Genomic DNA, 24824 nt, shown 5'->3' on the forward strand with positions numbered 1-24824 from the left:
TGTCCTTTTTATAACAAATTGTTCTTTACTATGAAGCTGTAGAGGCCTCTTTTTTTTTTAATATTTTATTTAATTTTGAGAGAAAGAGAAGAGCAGGGGAGGTACAGAAAGAGGGAAATGACATAATCTGAAGCAGGCTCCAGGCTCCAAGCTGTTAGCACAGAGCCTGACATGGGTTTGGAACTCATGAGCGGCAAGATCATGACCTGAGCCAAAGTTGGACACTTAACCGATTGAGCCACCCAGGCACCCCAACAAATTGTTCCTTAAAGAGGAGCATTTATATTTTATATTAGTTGTCATAGGGCTTTGTTTAAATTTGCTTCTGGATTCTAGGTTTTTAGTCCAAAGTTAGCTATTCACAGAGTTAGCTGTTCACAGAGGAAAGGAGGGTCAGCAAATAAATTGTGGTTCTGATTATATTTAATCACCAAGGTTAATGTTTTTGCTCCTCTTCCAGAATCTATATTTGCATATAAAAACTGGTGCCTTTCATCAATGTCAGGACAGACATTTTATGCACATTTGAACACCACTGATACCAGGTTATGTCATATGATGCATGACATTATAATTGATATTGTTACTTTCTTAGTGACACATAAAATAACAGTGTACCTTACCATTCATGGTGCCTAAAATTGTAAACTTCATCTGGTTTTGAACTCATGAGTTCACACCTCTCCTTTCACTTACTGTTGGCCAGAGATCCAGGCTGAATTTTTACTTACGTTGTTAAATTTGGAGAGAGATCTATAACCAGAAATAATGAGGAGATTTGCTACGTTTAATTAAGGAAACTCCAGCCTGGATATGTTACAGGGTTTGTCAGTTGGCAAAGGTGAAAGCTAGTTACTAGCAGGGCCACACATAGAACCTGTTCATCTTCAGTCTTAGTTTTCTCAGCATTTTATCTTTGGTGTTAAGAGATAACCATTGTGAGATTGTCACTCTCCACTACAGAAGACTAGATTTGATGAGGAGCCTTCTCACGTGACCCAGATCTCACGCAGGCTCCCTCCGTCTCTGCTGGCCGAGGCTCACTTTGTCTCTGGAGCACCTGTGTATAGACCTTGTCACTTTGCACGTTCACCGAATGGACTGCCAGTACTTTTCCTCCAAATGAACAAGTCCAGATGGTTACGGTTCGGGTTTCCATGTCCTTCTGGTTTTCTCCTATCCTTTCACTCACCGTGCATAGTGTGAAATGGGACAACATAGTGCCACCATCTCGTGTTGCTTGAACACTTTCACAGTAGCACATGATCCTGGGGGTTTTAAAATATCGAGTACAAAGGCCCTGTGATGGCGATAGGTGGCCCGGAGGTGGGAACATGATGCATTTGAGAAAGTAGATTAAGGCTTGTGTTTGGAGTAAAGGAGAGTGGGCAGCGCTAAAAACACCTTCATAGACCATCTTCCCGACCTTTGCCCTCATTCTGAGAACCAACGGAATCTTCTGGAGGTTTTTCCATTTTGTTAGTTTTCTATCAGATATGTCTTTAAAAATATCACTCCTGAAGACTGGATTTCGTGTGTGTTGGGGTGAAGAGCGTGTTGAGAGAGGGTGGCTATTTGTTAGAGAATTAGTTCCACAAATTGATTGGGGTGAGAGCCTGCGTGTATGGGAGGAAAGAAAATGGGGGCACATGAAAAGACAGATTTGACCTCCTTACCATCTCAGGCCAGGCCCCAGATCTAATCCTTTCCTTCATGCCTTTACTGTGGGCTCTCACAAGCCTTCCTTTCTTCTTATGTCCCAGGCTCATTGGATGGCTAGATGTTGTCTCGGAACCCTGTTTTGGCTTTGCTTTTGTGGTTTTTGAGTCAGCCCATTTCTCCTTTCTCCATACCCTCTAATTGTTTAAAACAGTGACCCAAGGGGCGCCTGGGTGGATTAGTTGGTCAAGCTCCCGACTTCGGCTCAGGTCATGATCTCACAGTTCGTGGGTTCGAGCCCCGCGTCGGGCTCTGTGCTGACAGCCAGCTTAGAGCCTGGAGCCTGTTTCAGATTCTGTATCTCACTCTCTCTCTCATCCTCTCCTGCTCATGCTGTCTGTCTGTCTGTCTGTCTGTCTCTCTTTCCCCCTCTCTCTCCCTCAGAAATAAATAAAACATAAAAAAAAAAAAAACAAAAAAAAAACACCAGTGACCCCAAATGGGGTGCCTGGGTGGCTAAGTCACTTAAACTTCCACCTTTAGCTCAGGTCATGATCTCATGGCTTGTGAGTTCGAGCCCTGCTTTGGGCTCTGCGCTGACAGCTCAGAGCCTGGAGCCTGCTTCGGATTCTGTGTCTCCCTCTCCCTCTGCCCCTCCCCTGCTTGTGCTTTGTTTTTCAAAAATAAGTAAACGTTAAAAAAAAATAAAACAACCAGCCAAAAATGTGTTACATAGTTGATACCAATATTATGTATGTATTTATATGTGTATGTATATATACATGTATGTGTAAATATGTTTATATAAATAGGCCCATGCATGTATCTCGTAAGCTGTTTATCATCACAAAGGGTAGGTGATGTTAAGTCAGCTCTGCCATCTCTTAGACATACTACTCCGTAAGGAAATAACTTAAAAGTCTCTCTACTTGGCGTGTTCACATCTGCTAAATGTAGTGGGGTTCAAGTGGATGGTCTTTGTTCCTGCCCTTTGTAAAGTCCTGGGCCTGAACTTAATTGTAACAAAGAAGGTAGAGCACTTCTCTGAGAAGAACTGAGATAACTCACCCAGATTCTTTGCTTTCAGATGGAATTTAAAGAATTTAGATAACATGGCCAGTTAGCAGGATTAGGGAAAAAAGAATTCACATTTGGTGAGTGACGGCCCCTTTATATCACTTGATCTTCTAAACCCCCATGAGATAAGTAGGTATTTTACAGGTGACAATATCAAGGACTAGAAAGATGGTTGTTTGCCCCAGACCTAAAGCTTGTTAGGCTCTCCTGGCTGCTAGACTCTGCAGCACACAGCGGCGACTGAGGGCAGTGTGTCTGCTTCAGCTTTTTCAGCTGTGGTTTCTTTTCTTAACACCCATTATTCTCAGGCCATAGACTATTTTACTGTAGATGGTTTGGAAAAAAGTTTTAGTTCAGCGTACGTGTTCATCCTAGTGTTTATGTTCTTTCCCTTTCTCTCCTGGACAGTATTTCTGTGTAAACATCATTGCGGGCCATAAAAATACTTGGCTTTCTGTCGTGCTTATTTTCTTAGAGTTACGAAGTTATTATGTGTTTGGACTGCATTTAAACTAGACAGAAAGCAAATGTTTGTTTAGTAGAATAGGAAAGAAATGAAATTCATGGCAGATATGTGAATTTTTTTAGAGTTTATTTATTTTGAGAGAGAGAAAGTGTGTGAGTTGGGGGAGGGACAGAGAGGGGGAGGGGTGGAATCCCAAGCAGGCTCCACACTGTCAGTGCAGAGCCCAACGTGGAGCTCGAATGCATGAACTGTGAGATCCTGACCTGAGCCGAAATCAAGAGTTGGATGCTCAACTGAATCAGCTACCCAGGTGCCCCAATAAATGCATATTCTCAAAAAAACTTTTTAGTGTTTATTTTATTTATTTTGAGAGAGATGGAGAGCAGGCGAGCAGAGGAGTGGCGAGAGAGATGTAGAGAGACGATCACAAGCAGGCTCTGTACCATCAGTGCACAGCCTCACGCGGGGTTCAAACTCACTCATGTGAGAGCTCATGACCTGAGCCAAAATCAAGAGCCTGATGCTTAACCGACTGAGCCACCCAGGCGCCCCTAAATGCATATTCTTAATATATTATCACTTTTAGGTATCTGGAATCCTATATAGTAAAAAATCAAGGATTTTGCTTCCTTCAGTTAGGGGATAGTGGTAGTGGGAATAACAAAGTCAGTAGCAACAGCTAGCATTTGTTGAACTGTTAACATGTATGTATATGTGTTCCATTTGTTATATACATGTTACATGTGTGTTTCTAAGAGCTTTAATTGTATTAGCTTTTTAGACCCTCTCAGTAAACCTCAGAGATGGTGGTACTATTATCTCCATTTTATAAATGAGGAAATCGAGGCACACAGAGAGTAGGAAACTTACCCCAGTTCACATAGCTAGGATACATACTATACTTTTTGGCCGTTCTCAATCTGAGTTACTTCAAATTTTTATTGTTAACCACTTAAATACGTTATTGAAATGTTTCTCCATTAATGTTATTGTTTCCTGGGCCTTGAACTCTGTGTGCTTTCTTAGGGGCATTGGTAACAGATTATCTTTAAAGTAAAAATGACTGGGCCTAGTGGAGTTCTGTATAAATCACTGGAATCACTGAGTTTTACTCAAGGAACTAAGGCAATCCTTCTTACTATGTATTATTAACAATAGTATTTTTAAAATTCGGGTATGAAAATATATGTGCAGAGGGGTGCTTTAATTCTGTAAGATATCATTGAAATGGAAAATTTCATGTGTTTAAATGCTGGCTGGTGGAGTACATTGCTTTCAATTACAGCAGATATGGAATATCTAAATGGTTTGGCAAGAAAAGGTAAAGCAAACATTTTTTTCTATTTAGCGAGCAGGAATTGTGGATTCAGAAGGATATTTTGTAGTAAGAAAGTTTGAGTTGACAGAGACAGAATGTTAAGTCTGAGAAAATTTTGATTTGCTAAGAAATACTTTGGATGCTGTGTAATAAGCCTTTATGTTAAAGTCAGTATTCCCTAAGTCCCACCCCTCCTTTTTTTTTTTTTTAGCTCTGAAAAGGACATGGATGAAAATGAAAGCAACCAATCCCTGATGACAAGCAGCCAGTATCCTAAAGAAGCAGTAAGAAAACGCCAAAACTCAGCCCGGAGTTCTGTAGGAAGTGATTCTTCTAGGTTGTCCAGGAAAAGTTTCAAACTGGATTACAGACTAGAAGAAGATGTAACTAAATCAAAGAAAGGAAAGGATGGCAGATTTGTCAACCCTTGGCCAACTTGGAAAAGTCTCTCTATTCCAAATGTTCTCAGGTGGCTGATAATGGAGAAAGATCACAGCAGTGTCCCGTGTTCCAAAGAGGTAGAATTTGTTTTTTCTGNGTATCATGACACCCAGTTTGTGAATTGAGCTCCTTTTATATGATAAGGCATAAGGCTAAGTTCTCTGGAGAAAAAGTAAATAAGGCGCTTTCAAGTTCATAATTTAGCAACAGAGTGCATATATGAATAACCATCTCTGATCTGATGGCAACTAGAGGTAGGAATAGAGTGCTTTAGAAGTGCAGGATGAATGGATAAAGAAGATAAATACATACATAATAGAGTGGAATACTACTTAGCAATGAAAAAGAATGAAATCTTGCCATGTGCAACAACGTGGATGGAACTGGAGGGTATTATGCTAAGTGATATAAGTCAGTCAGAGAAAAACAGATACTATATGTACTCACTTATGTGGAATTTGAGAAACTTAACAGAAGATCATGGGGGAGGGGAAGAAAAAAAAGTTAAAGAGAAGGAAGGAGGCAAACCGTAAGAGACTCTTAAATACAGAAGACAAACTGAGGGTTAATGGTGGGGGCGGAGGAGAGGGGAAAATGGCCAATGGGCATTGAGGCAGGCACTTGTTGGGATGAGCACTGGGTGTTGTATATAAGTGATGAATCATGGGAATCTACTCCCGAAGCCAAGAGCACACTATAGTCTGTGTGTTAGCTAATTTGACAATAATAAAAAAAACACAGGAAAGGAAGCAATGGATTCTAGCTAGTGGGGGCTGGAGACGGCTTCTCAGAGGAAGCAATTTGACATTTGAGCCAAGCCTAGAAAGATAAGTATTTTGGCAGTGGTTTTCATGTGGATGATGGCATGAACAAGGTCACGGAGGTGAGGAAGTACTTTATGTACCATAAAGTAGTAACCCGATGTGTGTTTGCCCAGAGGGCTTGGCTTTTCATCCTTGGATAAGGCTGCTGAAGCTGTAAAAAGGAATAACCTTTCCAGAACTTAAAAAATTGGCAATAGGTCATTGATCTTTAAATCTATGATATTTACCTAGGATGAAACTTTATTATTTTTAAGTTTGTTTAGTTTGAGAGAGAGAGAGAGCACACATGTGCATGGGAGGGGTAGAGAGAGGAACCCCAAGCAGACTCAGAGCCATATGCAGGGCTCGAACTCAAAAACAATGAGATCAGGACCTGGGCTGAGGTCAGGAGTTGGAGGCTTAACCAACTGAGCCATCCAGGCACCCCGTTAGGATGAAATTTGGTAACATTTGGCATGTAGTTTATTAGATCAGTGCAATTACATTTGGCGGGGAGTGGCTGGCTCCCAATTGCAGGAGCCGTTTCTTGCCCCCTCCTTTCTCTTATTTTCTTGCCTTTCTGCACCACCTGTCTCCTTTAGCTGCTCTTTTATACCAACCTCTGTCCTATCAGGCTTTGGAGGGAGTGGAGAGAGAGAGAGAGAGAGAACTTGACATTGGAACTGGGGGATGGGATGCAAAGAGTGGGGGCATCCTTGAAGGTTTGTTCTGCAGAGGGAAAGACTGGGGAGTGGCTGCTCATGGTGGTGGTAGATCCTTCGGTAACGAAGGATCTTCTTTTTTTTTTTTTTTTTTTAAGGACACAGGATTTAAAAAAATGATATTAATACTTTGATGCTAAGGAATGTTCACAGTATTAATCCTACTTAACAGAGTTGATTAATATGAATAATGCTTTTCTAACACCTTGTTAGAATGAGGCCAGGCATTAGTAGATAAAACTGTATTACGTCTTTCAGCTCAGAGGTCGGGAGGAACAAGAAGCCTGGTCCCACTTGTTCTTTCCTTCTGGAGAACCCATATGAAGAGCAACTTGGAAGGGAGCTGTGAAGAGGAGGGGTAGGGCAGGGGGCTACCCGTTTGGGGTAAATTTCTTGTTTTTTGAGCCACAGCTTCTAAAACTGCAGAGGTAAGCAGTGGTAATTTTAGATTTGTTTCATTTCACATGGGAATTGAGTGATCGCATGAAGGCAGAAATACATCTGCGTTGTAAGGATCTGGAGAGATTCTAGAAACTGGGTTGAATGAGAACTTGCCAGGCTAGTGGTTCTGAAGCTCTTTTCAATCCTAGCACCCTTTGAATGTCTGATGAAAACTGTAGACCTTATGTGGGCATAAATACATTAATTGCCTTTTACTGTAATTTCAGGGAGTTCATAGACCCTCCCAAGCCCTTCCTCATTCATTCACTTATCCATTCATTTAGTTACTATTTATTAAAAAAAATTTTTTTAATGTTTATTTTTGAGAGAGAGTGAGAAACAGAGCATGAGTGGGGGAGGGGCAGAGGGAGAGGGAGACACAGAATCCAAAGCAGGCTCCAGACTCTGAGCTGTCAGCCTGATGCAGAGCTGGAACCAGAGACTATGAGATCATGACCTGAGCCGAAGTTGGATGCTTAATCGACTGAGCGGCCCAGGAGTCCTTCATTCAGTTACTATTTATTGAGCACCAGCGGTGTGCCAGGCACACAGTTCTAGGCATTAGAGGGAGACCCTTGAACAAAGTGGAAAGACACCACCATCACATTGGGTTTAATGGAAGACAAATAATAAACAAATGGGTAAAAATTTGTTATATTAAAATATGATTAGTGCTTTGAAGAATAACAAAGCAGAGAAGGGAATTAGAATGGAGGTGGGAACTACATTCTTGAATGAATCGTTAGCTTTTTTTTTAAAGGCAAATTTTTAAAATTGAAGTGTGGTTGACATATTGAGGTGTGTAACACAATGATCTAACAGTTACATACATTACTCAGTGTTCACAACAATAAGTATAGTTACCCTCTATTACGGTACAAAATTATTATAAGGGCTCCTGGGTGATTCAGTTGGTTAAGTGTCCAGCTTCAGCTCAGGTCATGATCTCAAGGTCTGTGAGTTCAAACCCTGGGTCAGGCTCTGTGCTGACAGCTCAGAGGCTGGAGCCTGCTTGGGATTCTGTGTCTCCCTCTCTCTCTGCCCCTCCCCTGCTCATGCTCGCTCGCTTGCTCTCTCTCTCTGTCTCTCAAAAATAAACACTAAAAAATTTTTTAATTAAAAAAATTACTATGATATTACTGACTGTATTCCTTATGTTGTACTTTTTATTTCTGTGACTTAATTTATTTTATAACTGTAAGTTTGTACCTCTCAATCCCCTTCACCCATTTCACCCAGTACCCTACACACACCCCTCTGGCAACTGCCAATTTGTTATCTATGTGTAGGAGTCTGTTTCTTTTTTAAATTTGTTTGTTCACATGTTGTGTTTTTTAGATTCCACACAGAGGTGAAATCATATGGTGCGTGTCTTTCTCTGTCCAACTTGTTTCACATAACATAGTGCCCTCAGGGTCCATCCATGTTATCACAAATAGCAAGATCTCATTCTTTTTTATAGAGGAGTGATATTCCTTGGTGCATGTATACCCCATCTTCTCTGTCTATTCATCCATTTTTTTTAAAAGCCAGAGTTTATTCTTCTTTATAACTAAGAGTCTTTAAAATACCCAAAGCCAGAAGAATTTCCAGGTTTGAGATAGTATCACAGTCAGCTGGTGGCTGCTGGTTCCTCTTTTTCTAAAGCCTCGGAAGGATCCTGGCAGTTTTCCTTGAAAACGTTTCTGGTCTGAAAGCTGATGCCTAGTTTGCTTCATGTATCAATCCAGTGAGGAAGAAAAGCGCAGTGCAGATAACAACCTTTGTTGCAAGAGAAACACATCTTGTTTCCACTTAAAGCTAAGAACTAGATCAAAGCATGTTGACCTCTGTTATTTTCATATGTAACTGAATCTCCATATTTAATCCCTTTACATTGCCCAAATTATTAACTTTTACCAACTTTTTAAATATGATAGACTTCTGCATTTTCTAGAAAAACACTCCCCAAACATGAACACCTGCTTCAGATTATTGGGTCAATTCAGAATTTAATCCGATTTCTGGAAATTGTTTTTTTAGACATTGGGGGGCTAAAGTCTAATAAAATGAGACTTCAAATTGTTTTGGAAGGAGACAGGATAATATATACATAGGGTTATAATTACTATGCGGTTTATATCACTATAGCATATTGATTTATGTATATACATATGAAAATATTTTAGAAGAAAGATGATTAAAATATAAAATAGAACAGGTCTGAGTAAAATGAAAGTTGGTCATTCACAAATGCTAAACAGTTGAGTTAACTTGGACCATTTCTGATAAGTTTGCCTTTCCTGGGCCTTTGTAGCAGCGTGCCAGTTCATGGGCTTCGCGCTATTGAGGCGCTGTCCTTGCTTTGTGCTGTTGGAAGGCTCAGTGACTTCGGTTGTTGTTGATCCTAGTTACCAGTAGTCTTGGCCGGCGGGAGAGGGGAGACAGTTGGAGAATTTCAAAGAAGGAGGGAGGCAGAACGTCCGGAGGCTCACTAGTTGGAGGAGGCTGTCCTTACCAGTCACTACGCTAGAAGTGAGGAAGGGGCAGTCACGTTGGAGTGTGAGAGAGACCTGGAACTGAGAACACGCATCCTGGACTGGTAGGAAAAGTGGGACACCCGGAGTCCAGAAACCAGTCTCAGGTTCGGGATACCTCACTGAGTACATGGCTCTATTTCTATCACAGTCCCTCAAGGCACCTTTTTTTTTTTTTTTAATCCATAAGGTTAGGATAAGACCTTACCCTAGTTGAGGTCACTAGGATTATTTAGAGGTTTACAAGACACATGAAAGTACTTCGAAAATATAATGCACCTTTCAGATGTAAAATACGGAAGAATAGAGTGGTACCCTTCGAAAAAAAATGAAAAACATCAATTCTGTTTCTGGTGTAGTATGCTAACAGGTTGCTTTTTTATTTTTATTAAAAAAATACATGTATACGGACTTTCTAAGAAGTCATGGTGCTGAAAGGCTTATTAGACAAATGCTGGTCCTCTAACCAGCCTCTGTAACCTGTCCCCCTCTCTGGAGGAAGGAGCTTATAGACCTTTAAGTTGTTTCCTTGGGAGCTTACCTTCATCTTTTATATATATATATTTTTTGATGTTTTTTATTTCTGAGAGAGAGAGACAGCGTGAGCAGGGGAGGGTCAGAGAGAGAGGGAGACACAGACTCTGAAACAGGCTCCAGGCTCTGAGCTGGCAGTCAGCACAGAGCCCGACACGGGGCTCGAACCCACGAACCGCGAGATCATGACCAAAGTTGGAGGCTTAACCGACTGAGCCACCCAGGCGCCCCTATATTTTTTAACTTTATTGTAGTAAGAACCCTTAACATGATATCTACCCTCTTAAGTTTTTTTTGAAAATAGTTATTTTTGAGAGAGCGCAGGGCAAAGAGAATTTCAAGCAGGCTCCGCACTGTCAGCTTAGAGCCCGATGTGGGGCTCAATCCCACGGACCGTGAGATCATGAGCTGAGCCAAAATCAAGAGCAGACACTCAACTGAGGCCCCCAGGTGCCCCTACCCTCTTATATTTCTAAGTGTGCAAAACATTGGTGACTGTAGGCACAGGGTTGTAACAAGCAAGTCTCTAGAGCTTATTCACCCTGCATAACTGAAACTTTAGGCCTGGCGATAGAAACCGCCATTTCCCTCTCGTCCCAGCCCCTGGTACCCCTCATTCCACTTTTTGAGTCTATGAATTTAACTACTTAGCTATCAACATGTGGAACCAAGCAGTGTTTCTGGGTCCCTTCATGTTCAGTGTCAGATTTGACTCCCTCTGTACTCCTCCCCATCTTTCTCCCACGGGTCTACTTGACTTTCCCCTTCATACACTGCTGTGACTGTATCGCTGTGACAAACCAAGTCGTGTACCGTAGCCATGTCTCCTTGCTTATTAATGTGCTCTTTCCCAACAAGGTTAGCGATGCCTCATTTTTCTTCTGCTTAACTTTGTATGTATTTATGATCATTTCCCTCCTTCTCAACAGCTTTCCTGAGGAGAGACTGTAAGCTGGTCTCTTAGCCTTGGGTTATTTCTGGGTTGACAGCCCTCCCATTTCCCTGCCAGCTTCTGTTCTGGAGTCTCCCTCCACCACCATCCTGGGCCCCGCCGCCTCTGCAGTGCTGGCTCTGTTTCCCGCACTCCTCTTGTTCCTCTTTCTTCGACACGTTCCTAATTTTGGTGGGGTACATACCTTCTTTTTTTTTTCTTAATGTTTATTTATTTTTGAGACAGTGCAAGGGGCGGAGAAGAGGCAGAGAGGGAGGGGGACAGAGGATCCCAGGCAGGCTCCATGCTGACAGCAGAAAGCCCCATGCCGGTCTCCAACTGAGGAACCATGAGACCACAGCCTGAGCTGAAGTTGGACGCTTAACCAGCTGAGCCACCCAGCCGCCCCTGGTGGAGCACATTCTTAATCAGCTTCCTGAGAAAAGGGTGCGTGGAAAGTCAGGTTTGTCAGAACTTGATTGTCTGAAGTATCTTTATTATAATTTTTTTTTTTTTTGCCATTTTAAAAATTGTAGTTGACACACAATGTTTATTAGTTCCAGGTATGCAGTATGGTGCTTGGACAACTCTCTATGTTAGGCTGTGCTCACCACAAGTGTAGCTACCATCTGTCACTGTACAATGCTGTCACCCTATCATTGACCATAACACCTTACGTTGTACTTTTTGCTCCTATGACTTATTCATTCCATAACTGGAAGCCTGAATCTCCCTCTCTCCTTTACCCATTTTCCCAACCCTCTCCCCTCTGGAAACCATCCGTTTGTTCTCCGTATTTATGAGTCTCCTACAGTTTTTTGTTTATTCATTTGTTTTTTAGATTCTACATACAAAGAAATCATGTGATACATGGCTTTCTCTGTCTGACCGACTTAATGCCCTCTGAGTTCATCTATGTTGTTGTAAATGGCAAGATCTCATTCTTTTTTAAGGCTGATTAAATATCCATTATGAATATATGTATATTCTACATTTTTGTTGTCTGTTTCTGGACAGACACTTAGATTGCTTCCATTTCTTGGCTATTGTAAATAATGCTGAAGTAAATAGGGGTGCATATATATTTACAAATTCATGTTTTTATTTTCTTTGGGTATATACCCAATAGTGGTATTACTGGATTGTAGAAGATTTCTTTTTATAATTTTTTAAACAGTGTGGAAAACACACTGTTTTCCACAGTGGCTGCACCAATTTACATTGACACCAGCAGTGTATGAGGGTTCTCTTTTTTCTAAATCCTTGCCAATATTTGTTATTTTTTCTTTTTTTTTAATTTTAATTTTTAAGTAATCTCTACAGTGTGGGGCTCAAACCTACAACTTAGAGATCAAGAGTCATACATTCCCCCGACTGAGCCAGGCAGGTGCTTCTTATTTCTTCTTTTTCATTTTAACCATTTTCATAGGTGTGAGGTGATTTGATTTGCATTTCCCTGATGATTAGTGATGTTGAGCATCTTTTCATGTGTCTGCTGGCATCTGTATGTCTTTGGAAAATGTCTGTTCAGGTTCTCTGCCCATTTTTTAATTGGATTATTTGTTTTCTTGGTATTGAGTTCTATTCTTATATATTTTGGATATTAACCCTTTATCAGATATATAGTTTGCAAATATCTTTTCCCATTCAGTAGGTTGCCTTTTCATTTTGTTGGTTTCCTTCACTGTGCAAAAGCTTTTTATTTTGGTTTAGTTCCAGTAGTTTATTTTTACTTTTCTTACCCTTCCCTGAGGAGACACATTTAGAAAAATGTTGCTAAGACATATGTCCAAGGGATTACTGCCTATGTTTTCTTCTAGGAGTTTTATGATTTCAGGTCTCACATTTAGGTTTTAACTCCATTTTGAATTTATTTTTGTGTCTGGCAGAAGAAAATGGTCCAGTTTCATTCTTTTGCATGTAACTGTCCAGTTCTCCCAGCACCATTTGTTGAAGAGACTTTCTTTCCCCATTGTATATTGTTGTCTCCTTTGTCATACGTTAATTGGTTGTATAAGTGTGGGTTTATTTCTTGCCTCTGATATTCTCTTCTCTTGCTCTGTGTGTCTGTTTGAATGCCAATGCTATGCTGTTTTGAGTGCAACAGCTTTGTAGTGTATCTTGAAACCTGTTCCCATCTGTGCTGTCAAGGTGGAGGGCAAACGGGGTGCCTGGGTGGCTTAGTCGGTTGAGCGTCCGACTTTCGCTTAGGTCATGATCTTGTGGTTCGTGGGTTCGAGCCCCGCGTTGGGCTCTGTGCTGACTGCAAGCTCAGAGCCTGGAGCCTGTTTCAGAGTCTGTGTCTCCCTCTCTCTCTGACCCTTCCCTGCTCACGCTGTCTCTCTCTCTCCTAGAAATAAAAAAAAAAAAAAAAGGTGGAGGTCAAATGTAAACCAGGGTGAACATTCTGGTATTCACCCACCATTTGACCAGAGTAGTGAGGGACTGGCTCCTTTAAGTTCTAGTTGTTGTCCTTTCCAACCTGTTTTTCTTTTCTTCTTCCCTGTGCCCTGTGCTCCCATCCCTCAGTACCATCCATCCCTCCCAGTGCTGTTCACAGTTCCCCAGGGTGGGAGTTCCGTTCATGATCGTGTCTCCCTCTCTTCTGTTCTGTGTGGTCCCTCTTTCATTGTACCGAAGCCGTTGGGTCAGCCCTCAGTTCTTTGGGAGGAATTGCTCTAAAAACAGGTATAGATTTCTGGTGGCCCCGGAGGAGGTAACCATTCTTGGATTAGAACCGTGTTTCTGATCTCATTCTTACTGGTAGTGTGGGTATAGAATTTTTGTTAGAAAACCTTTTTCTTTCTGAATTTCAAAGTATTACCTCCATGATGTTCTTTTTAGTATTTCTGTAGAGACGTTCAGTGCCATTCTTGAACCTTTGTATGCCCTGTATTTCCCATGTAGAAGCTTTGAAGATCATCTCTTTTCTGAAATTTCCCCCCGAAGTTGTTTTATTTATTGATCATGCTCCCTGCCTCGTGGGCCCCTTCAGATGTCAAAGTTTGTTTCTTTCAGTTCTACTAATTAGGTTTGGGATCACCTAGATCAGTCCTCTGTAGTTTTCTTTTTACTTTTCCTGTATTTCATCTTTTTTTGTAAAATTGTGACAGATTTCCTGACAATAATTTATTTGTTTCACTTTTAAATACTTCAGTATGTGTTTCACAGTTTTAAGAGGTGGGTGAAAATGCCAAAATATGAGTTTTTTTTAAAAAAAAAAAAGAAAAATACCTTAAGATCTTAACCATGCATAGAAATAGGACTGTGTCGAAAGGCAGCATAATGTTAACAGTGGTTATACTCTCTGCAGACTGATATATGAATGGTTACTCTTCTTTATATTTCACTAGATTTTCAAAGCATTTTATGAAGGGCATTTTCTATTAAAATCAAGGAGAAGTTTAAAAATAGTAAGCCATTCTGATGGATCTAGTACTCCTAATACACATAGCATGTCAAAAATATAAAATTTTACCATTCATAATTAATGGGATGTATTTTGGTAACATCCATCCCTGTTCATTGTTCACATGATACCGTTAAATGTCAAAAATGTGGGAAAAAAAGGTTTTTATTTAAAATCAGAATTACAAAGCATAGCTGTGAGTTTCCTCAGTAAAAATATATTTTCACTTGGAAGAAAAGTCTTAACTGAAGTCTTTAAATGTGACTTTAAAAAAAAAAAAGAAAACCTGATTTTAGCAGATTTGCACCAGATCTTTCATGCACACACATATTCTTAAAGTAATTACATTAACAAGAATATGGGTTTCATTGTTTTACAGTTAAAGAATAAAAGTTATACCATGGAAAGAGTTAGGGTTTAATGAACAGATAGGGTCTTGGAACAGCCAGGAAGACCTCAGTCCCACTCCTGAGTGAGCCTGCATGTGCTTGCTGTGGGGTCTGGGCAGCTTTCTTAGTGACCCCTCCACCTCGGTCTGGATATCTGTGAAATGGCAGTGACCTCTCCTTCATAGAATTAGATGACAGAACTCACCTACAGCATCTGGCAAAGAATAGTGGTTGAATGAATGTTAGGATTTTTCCCTTTCCCAAAGAAAAGTAAATATTAACTAGTGTCCTGGTTAGTTATGGGCCTAGGCATTTTCCCATCTGCAGCTTAAAAAATTTTTTTTTGATGTTTATTTATTTTTGAGAGAGAGGGAGGGGCAGAGAGAGAGGGAGACAGAATCTGAAACAGGCTCTAGGCTCTGAGCTGTCAGCACAAAGCCCCACCCGGGGCTCGAACTCACAAACCGTGAGATCATGACCTGAGCTGAAGTTGGACGCTCAACTGACTGAGCCACCCAGACACCCCATCCCCATTTGCAGCTATAAAAAAAAGGAAGACCAGCCAAGAAAATTTCTGACCTAGTAAAGAAAATGCCAAGCGAGTACTTGGTATCTTCAAATAAGAATTTCCCTACCCGCATTTACATACTTTTTTTTTTTACACTTTAATAAAATCTTAAATAAATAATAAAGTAACCTCTATACCCAACATGGGGCTCGAACTTAAAACCCTGAAATCAGTAGTTGCATGCCCTACCAACTGAGCCAACCAAGTGTCCCTCCTGCGGTTTCAAACTCTGATGATCAGGGGGCTCCTGGCTAGCTCATGCCAGTCAGTAGAACATGTGACTCTTGATCTCAGGGTTATGAATTCAAGCCCCATGTTGGGGTGTGGAGCCTGCTTTAAAAAAAATTGAAAAAACACAAACTCTGGTCAGGATAAAAAGGAGTTATTTTTTCCTTTCTTGAATCTCAGTTGTAAACTGATTGTTATGGGACAGTAGTGCTAGAGATCAGATTCTTTAAGGTGCTCTTTTGTAATGGGTTTAGAAACCACATGGTATGCATAAAGAAAGATGATGTGATTGCTTAATTCAGAGGTCTTTCAGTACTTTACCTTTTTTTTTTTTTCAAAACAGCTTTGTTGAGCTAGAATGCGCATACTCTACAGCTGACCTGTTTTAAATGTACAGTTCAGTGGTTTTCAGTACATTCAGAGTTGTGCAACTGTACATTCCCACATCCAATCCATTTTCATTACCCCAAAAAGACACTTCATGTCCTTAATAATCAGCCTAGTTCTCTTGCTCTCCTGCATCCCCTGGAAATTGCACGTCTGTCTTCTGTCTCTACGGACTTGCCTCTTGTGGACATTTCATATAAATAGGATCATATAGTCTGTGGTCCTTGGTGACTGGTTTCTTTGAGCACTTTACCTGTTAATCTTTTGTTTGGAGCAAGGTGAGGTGGCCAGAGGTGCTCTGCTAAAGGTTTAGTCAGCAGATACCGGGAGATAGTAAACTTCAAATGGCTTTGAAAACTTAGAGCAAAGGGGTGCTTGAGTGACTCAGTTGGTTAAGCATCCGACTTTGGCTCAGCTCATAGTCTCACAGTTCGGGAGTTTGAGCCTCACCATGGGCTCTGTGCTGACAGCTCAGAGCCAGGAACCTGCTTCGGATTCTGTGTCTCCCTCTCTGCCTCTCACCTGCTTGCGTGTGCTCATGCTCGCTTGCTCTTTTTCTCCCTCCAAAAAGAAGCATGAAAAAAAATTTTTTTAATTTATTAAAAAAAAAAAATTAGAGCAGAAAAGAGATAATGTAGTTTTCAAGGAATTTTATTATAGATACTTTGATGCACTATTAAATATGCTTATGATTTTTAAATGGTTTTAATAACATAATTCAAGTTCCACATATTTGAAAAATGCAATTGAATGAGTTGACTTGTTTATATACTCACAAAATGATCATCACAATCAAGATAATGTACATATCCTTCATCTCCAGTAGCTTCCTTGTATTCTTAGTAATCCAGCTCCTAACCCTGGGCTGGTACTTGTTGCTTTTTTTGTTTTTTTTTAATATGTATTAAATGAAAAAATAGTTAGAAGTCAGGGGTGGGAGGTAGTATGTGTGGAGGCCAGCAGGCTGACCTCGTGTGACCGCCGTCACTATTTGTTTTCTCTTCTGTAAATTAGTTACCAGGAGCTACCTGCAGTATTATGGTTGGTACTAAATTAAATATTTTTTATGAAGTAGTTAGTATGGTGTCTAACACTCCATAAATGGTAGCTCTTGTTAGTGTTACTTTGTGTCATACTGAAGTACTTGAGATATTGGATAATTTGTCACCATCACTACTATGTGCCTAGTATGAAGCCTAATACATGGTAGGTACTCAGTTTATATTAATTCTCTCCCTCTTCCTTCATTGTTAAGTATACCACGTGACATTTGTTATTGTTCAGGAAGCCTAACTACTACCAACTTTGAGAACGGATTTGAAAAGTTTCCACCTATTCATCCAGAGGATTTTGTCGAGCACATGGTGTGTCCGTCCCTGCCCTGCACATTGGGCCCTGTGGATGGTTCCAGGTCGAGTAAGACAGGAGATCCGTCCTGTATGTGTCCAACCAGGGTCTGTTCATGGGGCCTGAACAGAGTGGGGTGGAAGTTGAGAGGTCGGAGTGGTTGTCCCTGTCTGTGGAGACTCCGTGTTGGCCCTGTGCAGGGTACGTAGTTAGATTAAGGTCTCAGAGGGGTCAGAGGGGAGGCGTTTTAACCTGAGGAATGGGGTCGGTGTTGTGCAGTCCTCTCAAGCTCTGTCTGGGAGCCGGGCAGCGGTCCCAGTGTCGGCGGCATGGACACAGCCCCTCAGGAGTTAGGGGAGACACAGCTGGAGAGGAAGCCTGGGGGAGTCCACCGCATGCCTCCTCCTGGGCTGAGGAGGGGAGTCGTGCTTTGTCAGTCAGCAGGGAGCCTGTAAAGATGTTCCAGTAAGGGGGAGAGTTCTCTTGCAAACAGACTGTTTTTGAGGTGGCTCTTGAGTATTGCATTGAGTTTGACAGGAAGACAGTTTAGTGATCAAGGGAGACTATAAATTATCTGGGTAGGATTTAGAATCTTAACTAGATTGGGGACTACGAGAAAGGAAGTGGGTAAAAATGTAGAGTTGGTGCCTGATTGTTTGGCCAGGTTGTGGTTTCTTCGCCTTCCAGAATACTCGCAGAGTGCTTACAGTGTGCCAGCGGCTCCTGATGTGGTCCCCGCAACAGGGACGTGTAGGTACAATTGTACTTCTTTTTCAGATGGGGAAACTAAGGGTCAGGGTGGCTTAGCTGGCTTAGAGGGCGTTTTCATCGCCCTCCACCTCTGCTGCTCTTTCTCTTCCCCGACCGTCTCTGTGACCTCTCAGCTTTCCTTCTCCAGCATCTCTCCTCCCCCCTCCCTCCCACCTCCTGTTCTCTCTTGCCTCCACCTCCCTCCCTTCTGTCCCCTTTGTTCAGTCTTCATCTGTCACAGCAGCTGTTGGGACCACACTCCAGGTCATCATTTGCACTCCAAAATGTTTTCTCTAAACATAAATTGGGACAAGTCTTTTTTTTTTTTTAAAGATGCTTCCTGTCTCTGGGTAGACCATAGAATTCAAGGCTTTTATTGTGTTCTCACCCTTTATAGATTGTCCCCTTTCCCCAAATGGCAATGTTCATTCCTGTTTGGCTCTGTGCCTTTGCTTGGGCATTTTCTACACCTGAAGTGACCTCCTTCCTTTTCTCTGCATCATGAACTTCTCATCATTTGTTCAGGAAACTCACACAAATTACTGTGTCTGTGATGCCTTGGGCGACTGGGCTCTTCATTCCTTCTTATTGGGCTGGAGCAGGTCTTGTAGTTTACATAATTATCCAATACCAGACTCTTTTTAAAACTGATTTGAGCAACTTACAAAAATCGACGTAGCAGTAAAAAACAGATGAACAGAGAAGAGCAAAGGGACTCTTAGGGTAGAGAAATAAAGCCAAGAATAAGATTAGTGTGGAAACATGTGCCGTCATGGCCTGCACAGTGTTGGAAGTAGCTTTATTCCAACTGCCTGGCACAAAGAGGGAAAGCATGAACTGTTCATTTCCCCAGCGGCCATCAAATGAATAAAGCCAGTCGCTCTGTGAAGAGCTTTTCCTGATACTGAGGATTGAGAGGAATGTTTCTGGGGTGAGTGAGAAGTTGGGGAAGGAGGTTGGAGATATACGGAGTCTTAAAGGCATCCCTTCAGCACCTGCACAGCCAGGTTCATAAGGTGTCTTCCTGTAAGTGACCTTGATACAGTGATAGAGCATAACACTAAAGCACAGCTTAGAAAACAGTTATATAAAAGCCAGGACTCTGGCCCTAAAGCAGAGCTTCTCCAAGGATAAAATGGAATAATACTCTGCTTTGTTGTAGTTATTGTTTCACATGTATTTACCCCCAAAAGCAAGCACCTTCTCCTAGGCAGGGTCCATGTTCTGCTCTGGTTTGATCCAAAGGAGAAAACCTTGAGGTGAGGAATGAGAAGAGCCATCTGTGACTGGGGTTTACTCAGCGCTCTGCTTTGAGTTCTGTGTGCTCGGTCAGATTCATATCTGAGATACAAGGTCTACCAATAAATGGCTCTAAGTTTTCTTCCCTCTGTCCAGGAGCCCACCTGTTCCTGAGACCGTTTTTAGCAGCAAGCGCACCAGCCACGTGCAGGGGCAGAGTGACTGCAGCGAGGCCACTGTTTGGCTGCCAGCACCTTACAGAGGAGAGCTTCTAAAATTTTTAATAAATTCAGCAGTGCTCAAAGTTGCACATTTAATTCTCCCTTTGTCTACTGCATGTGGGACTAAGATGACCTGATACTGTCATGATTACTAAGTCAGATTCAGAAAGAGGTCTGCATTTTCATGCGGAAGGCAGAAATAGCAAGTGTACTGAATGAGGTCAGTTCTCCCCAAATAGCCCTTCTCTATAATCAGAGTCCAAATGTGTTGTGACGTTCCTTTGATCCCCCGCCTTAACAGCTGCTTTTCTCCCTTTCTGTCTCTGCATAGGAACTTGATAAAGAGCTTCCAGTGCTGAGGCCATATTTTATCGATGACCCCGAGGAAGTTGGGGTGCGGGAAGCCGGCCTCAGAGTCACGTGGCTGGGACATGCGACAGTCATGGTGGAAATGGACGAGCTGGTATTTCTCACGGATCCCGTCTTTAGCTCCCGTGCGTCACCGTCACAGCACATGGGTCCGAAGCGCTTCCGCCGTCCACCGTGCACCATAGGTGAACTCCCCCCAATAGATGCTGTCCTTATCAGTCACAACCACTATGACCATCTGGACTACCATTCTGTCGTCGCTCTGAACGAGCGATTCGGTCAGGAGTTGCGATGGTTTGTTCCTTTGGGTCTCCTGGACTGGATGCAGAAGTGCGGCTGTGAGAATGTGATCGAGCTGGACTGGTGGGAGGAGAATTGCGTCCCGGGACATGACAAGGTGACCTTTGTCTTTACGCCCTCCCAGCACTGGTGCAAACGGACTCTCGTGGATGACAACAAGGTTCTATGGGGCAGCTGGTCTGTCTTGGGGCCTTGGAGCCGTTTTTTTTTTGCAGGAGACACTGGCTATTGCTCTGCCTTTGAAGAGATAGGAAAAAGATTTGGACCTTTTGACCTTGCAGCTATTCCCATCGGAGCGTATGAACCAAGGTGTGTACACGTCCCAGGAAGGCAGCCCTGCCACATAATAAGTGGCCTCAGCTCTGAAGTGGTTATGAGTCCCTGGTCATTTGCGATATCCTTTGTGATTCTAATGGACTTGTGGTGGTGGTGGCTGTTCCTGGGGGGGATGGTGGGTCCGATTCAATTAAATTTCTTTCGAGAGTATTTCATTCAGTCATATTCCAGTAAGTAATTACTCAGAAGCAGAAATTATATTACCCAGAAAGATGGACGAAGGTTTAAAGAATTGCTGTAACCTAGCTACATGTTCATGTACCCTTCTGAGTCCAGGTGAACCGGCCAGCCAGTAATCAAACCTAGCTCTTGTTCTTCACATGGAGGACACACCACATACCCACCTTTCACTCCACATCTGGGGTGCACTCGTCCCCAGACTGTAGCCCTCCTGCGTTTGGCAGAGAAGAGGCAAGGAATCCTAGCAGTCAGTCCCTTGCAGTGGTGTTATCTCAGTCCGTACTGAAGTTAAGGTGACAGTGACCCCCCGGCATGCCCCTCCCCACGCCCCAAGTCAGAGCTGTTGAAAGGTCACAGTAGCAGCAGAGACCAAGAAGAGCCAGCCCTGCCTGTGCTCTCCCTCATCTTGTCTAAGGAAAAGAGACGTGACTTCAAAGAATGAGGTTAGATTTCAGCTAACTGGGTGATAGGAACAAGGTAAGAGAAAATAAACACTAATAGTAGAAGAATGTGTTATTTTCTAAAGTACATGCACAGATGCAGAATTGTATGTAGGATGGCATTTTATTTCAGCAGTCCTACAAGCAGGAGAACTAGTTCAAGAATGAATTGAGCAAATCTAATCATTAGTTTCCATCTGATTTTATTACTACTTAACTTTGAAGGTTTGCCAAAACCATTTCTTTACTGTCTTTATGAATTTTTTTTTCTAGTTTAAGAGGCTAGACACTTTGACCTTATTTTAAAAAACTGTGAATCTGTAGTAGTGCTTGAACTATACTTTCCCACTATAATTCTAATGAAACATCCTGTTTTCAAATCAATTTCATATAGTATTGATCTTTACTCAATATATGTTCTTACTGTATTAGAATATCTCATTTGTAATTATGAGAACTCTTCCTGTGTCACAGTTTATAAAGATCATCTATATGGGATGGTAAAATGTGTATAATCAACTACACAAATTCATTTACAGAGTTCCCCCTTCCTGCTCGCCCTGTAACCTCTACTGTGTAATCCATTGCACTGGTCAGTACTGACAGGTTTAGAAATAACACAACTTCAGAGTCCTCTATAAATGAAATGGTTACACCAGTAGTAGACCTGTAATGTTCATACTTACCTTACGGTATGGTCTCCTGTCACTCGGTATTTCATCCAGGTCGGTTAGGAAGTCGTGTATGTTTTGTTTTGAAGTAGACTTCATGCCCAGTGTGGAGCCCAGTGCAGGGCTTGAACTTACAACCGTGAGATCACGACCTGACTTGAGTTCAAGAGTCAGATGTCTAACTCACTAAGCCAGCCAGGCACACCCCCACCCGCTTTTTTTTTTTTTTTTTAAAGTAAGCCCTACACCCAATGTGGGGCTTGAACTCATGACCCTGACTTGAAGAATCACATGCTCTAGCCAGCCAGGTACCTAGGCCAAGTTTTTATTGTAACTTTCACACGAGAGTAAAAACTTTTAAATTTATTTCAGGTAGACATGAAGGTGGAAAGCAAATCCCTTTGCTTTGCTGTAGGAATTTAAGAAAAAAATCAATAGAAACACCACAAACTGTATTCTGAGTGTCAGGAAAGAGGGCAGAACAGTACTTTTCTAATCTGCTGTCGAAGAGAACACAGTGGCTTTGTTGCTAGGCTCCCAGGAGGCCCAGCACCTCCTACCAGTAAACAGCCCTTTAGCTGCTGCAGATGGATAAACTTTTCCATGATGTGGTCTCTACAGGCCAGAAGCACGTGTGTTGAATGCATGTCCGAGTCCTCACTGCAGCACAGTTGCAGTAGTGGAGCTGGGAGGGGTCCCCACGCAGGCCGCTGCCCCCTGTGCCCGGCTCTGTCGCAGGCACTCGACAGCCTTACACTGTGTCCACACACTCTTCACTTAGTCCCCGGCATGTGCCCTGTGCTTACTCAGGCCTCCGCCTCACTGTTCAGCTGTAGGATGCTCAGATAAAATCCCTGAATGGTAACTGGGCTTTTTTTGCTCCCAGTTTTTAAATCTTATTTTGTTTGCTTTTTGCTTCAGCAAGTTTTAAAAACATGGTTTCAGCAACTTAGGTTCTTTCAAAGTGCACTTTTGGTTTCTAGTTATTTATCTGTTATCCAGTTTCTTTGATTGCTATCAGGATTGCAAAATACCTATTTTTAAAGAATAAGACCTACCTGTAGAATAAACCATCAGTAAAATCAAATACACATGAAACAACATCTTACCTTTGAAAGGGGACTTTCGCTTGAGACTTAGCTGTGGCGTCGCTAAGTTTGTGCAAGAAAGAGTTGTGGTTTTTTTTTTCCAGCAGAAAAGTGGGCTTAAAACAGATGGTTTTGCCTACTGTCTTACTTCTGAGCAGAACCTTAAAGATTGATTAGATGAAGCAGTAATTGGAAGTTAGTGTATATTTCAAAGGCCAGAATTAATAAATTGCTGTTTTATCAGGTGGTTCATGAAATATCAGCATGTAGACCCAGAAGAAGCTGTAAGGATTCACATTGATGTCCAGACGAAGAAATCTGTGGCAATTCACTGGGGAACTTTTGCCTTAGCAAATGAGGTGAGTTTGACTGTAATAAATAGGACTTTGGTTACGTGTCTGACCTGAGAGGATCCTGGGATCAGCACACCTTGCAGTGTGTTCAGAGGCCAGACAAGAATCAGAACCTGCAGTCCTCAAATGAATTAAGGGGGTAAGCCATATTAGTAAAACCGTATTTAGTTAAAATAACGTCATTACATGCTGTTCTTTTGGAAGCATGTGTTTATATAACCAAAACGTATATAATCTTGGAAAATAGAAAAATGAACCATCATGTCTTCCCTCTCAAGGGGGCTTTTGTTCCAGGAGAAGATGCAAGTTGTGTACATAACTCTAAAGCATGTTAAAAGGACTGAGTGCTTCATGGTGAAATAAAGTGCTTTCAAGAGACAGACTGTTTCTGATTTGGAGGGAGCAAGGAGGGCTTAATGGAAGAGGTGATATCTGAATGTGACTCTGAGAAGGCAAGGAAGAAGGCATTTCAAAAGAAGTAAGGGGCATAGGATTAGAGGCAGCAAGTGTGGGCATAGTGAGTGTATGTGACGTGTAGGGCAATGGGGAAGTGAGGCTGGACAGCCTGGAATTTTTAGGAGTGTTATTTAGTCAGTAAACTGTGTCTCCTATGTGCCAGGCATTGGGATAAATGGTGGCTTTATTCCTGGACTGATTTTTTTTCCTTAGCAAAAAACATTTTCTCCTTTCTTGGAACTGGGACCTGTCCTAAGTAAGATTTAGAAATGGATGGTCCAGGGGCACCTGGTTAGCTCAGTCGGTTAAGCGTCCAACTCTTGATTTCGGCTCAGGTCATGATCCCAGGGTTGTGAGATCAAGCCCCACGTTGGACAGTGGTTTGTGGAGCCTGCTTAGGATTCTCTTCCATCTTCCCTGCTCTCTGCTTGTGCTCTCACATGCTCGCGTTCTCTCTCCAAAACAAAACAAAGATGGTTGAACTTGGCCTCTCCTTTGCTTTGTGTGGCCTCTTCCCCATCCCAGGACCCCTCTGCAGGAACCCTGTGTTTTCAGGCTGTGCTAGGCAGTCCCTCTGCCTGATTTCTGGCCTGCCGTCTCCCTAAGTCACATCTTGTTCTGTAATTACCTAATACACTGCCTGCCAACCCCTACTGCCCCCAGTTAGGATTCCAGTCCCGTGATGCAGCAGCCCTGAGCCACGTTACCGGGAGATGGAACAGAGCAAATGAATGACAACGGGCCGGGGAGGATGAATAGTGGGAACAGGAGTATGTGTGTGTATATTTGGAAAGGAAACTGGCTACAGCTTCCCAGTGGCACACTATACTATTCGGGGCAATTGCTTATTCCATATGTAATCGTGTATGTTCATTCCACACCCAGATACATGTGTTCCTTAGATGAAGTTACAGTATTTCTTCAAACTCATTCAAAAAGAGGAATCAAGGATGACTCCCTAGGTTTTTAACTTAATGGGGAAGATGCTTATGCTCTTTACTGAGATGGGGATGAAGAGGAAAGGGTAGGATACCTCAGACTTCAAGAGTTATTCAGCCATCAAGAATTATTCCTGTCATAAATCTAACCTCCATCTTTATTTCTTAATGAAACCTATAGTAACACTTTAAGTCTTAACAATTTAGAATGTGTTCACGTTTTGACATGAGTTGCATAAACCTGACA

The 24824-nt window shown here is 42.1% G+C and overlaps 1 protein-coding gene across 5 annotated transcripts in view; it reads left to right on the top strand.

Moving 5' to 3' along the window:
* NAPEPLD (N-acyl phosphatidylethanolamine phospholipase D) overlaps positions 1 to 24824 on the top strand; it is a 43180-nt gene that overhangs the window by 12961 nt on the left and 5395 nt on the right. For all 5 annotated transcript variants that reach the window (XM_077746979.1, XM_077746981.1, XM_077746983.1 and 2 more), the window contains exons 2-4: positions 4732 to 5038; positions 19778 to 20424; positions 23075 to 23189. In XM_077746979.1, the coding sequence (XP_077603105.1) occupies positions 4745 to 5038; positions 19778 to 20424; positions 23075 to 23189 (1056 nt within the window). In that variant the 5' untranslated portion in view covers positions 4732 to 4744. The remainder of the gene's footprint in view (positions 1 to 4731; positions 5039 to 19777; positions 20425 to 23074; positions 23190 to 24824) is intronic.

Source organism: Crocuta crocuta, unplaced genomic scaffold (assembly GCF_008692635.1).
Source record: "Crocuta crocuta isolate KB4526 unplaced genomic scaffold, BGI_CrCroc_1.0 scaffold396, whole genome shotgun sequence".
Classification (NCBI taxonomy): Eukaryota; Metazoa; Chordata; class Mammalia; order Carnivora; family Hyaenidae; genus Crocuta; species Crocuta crocuta.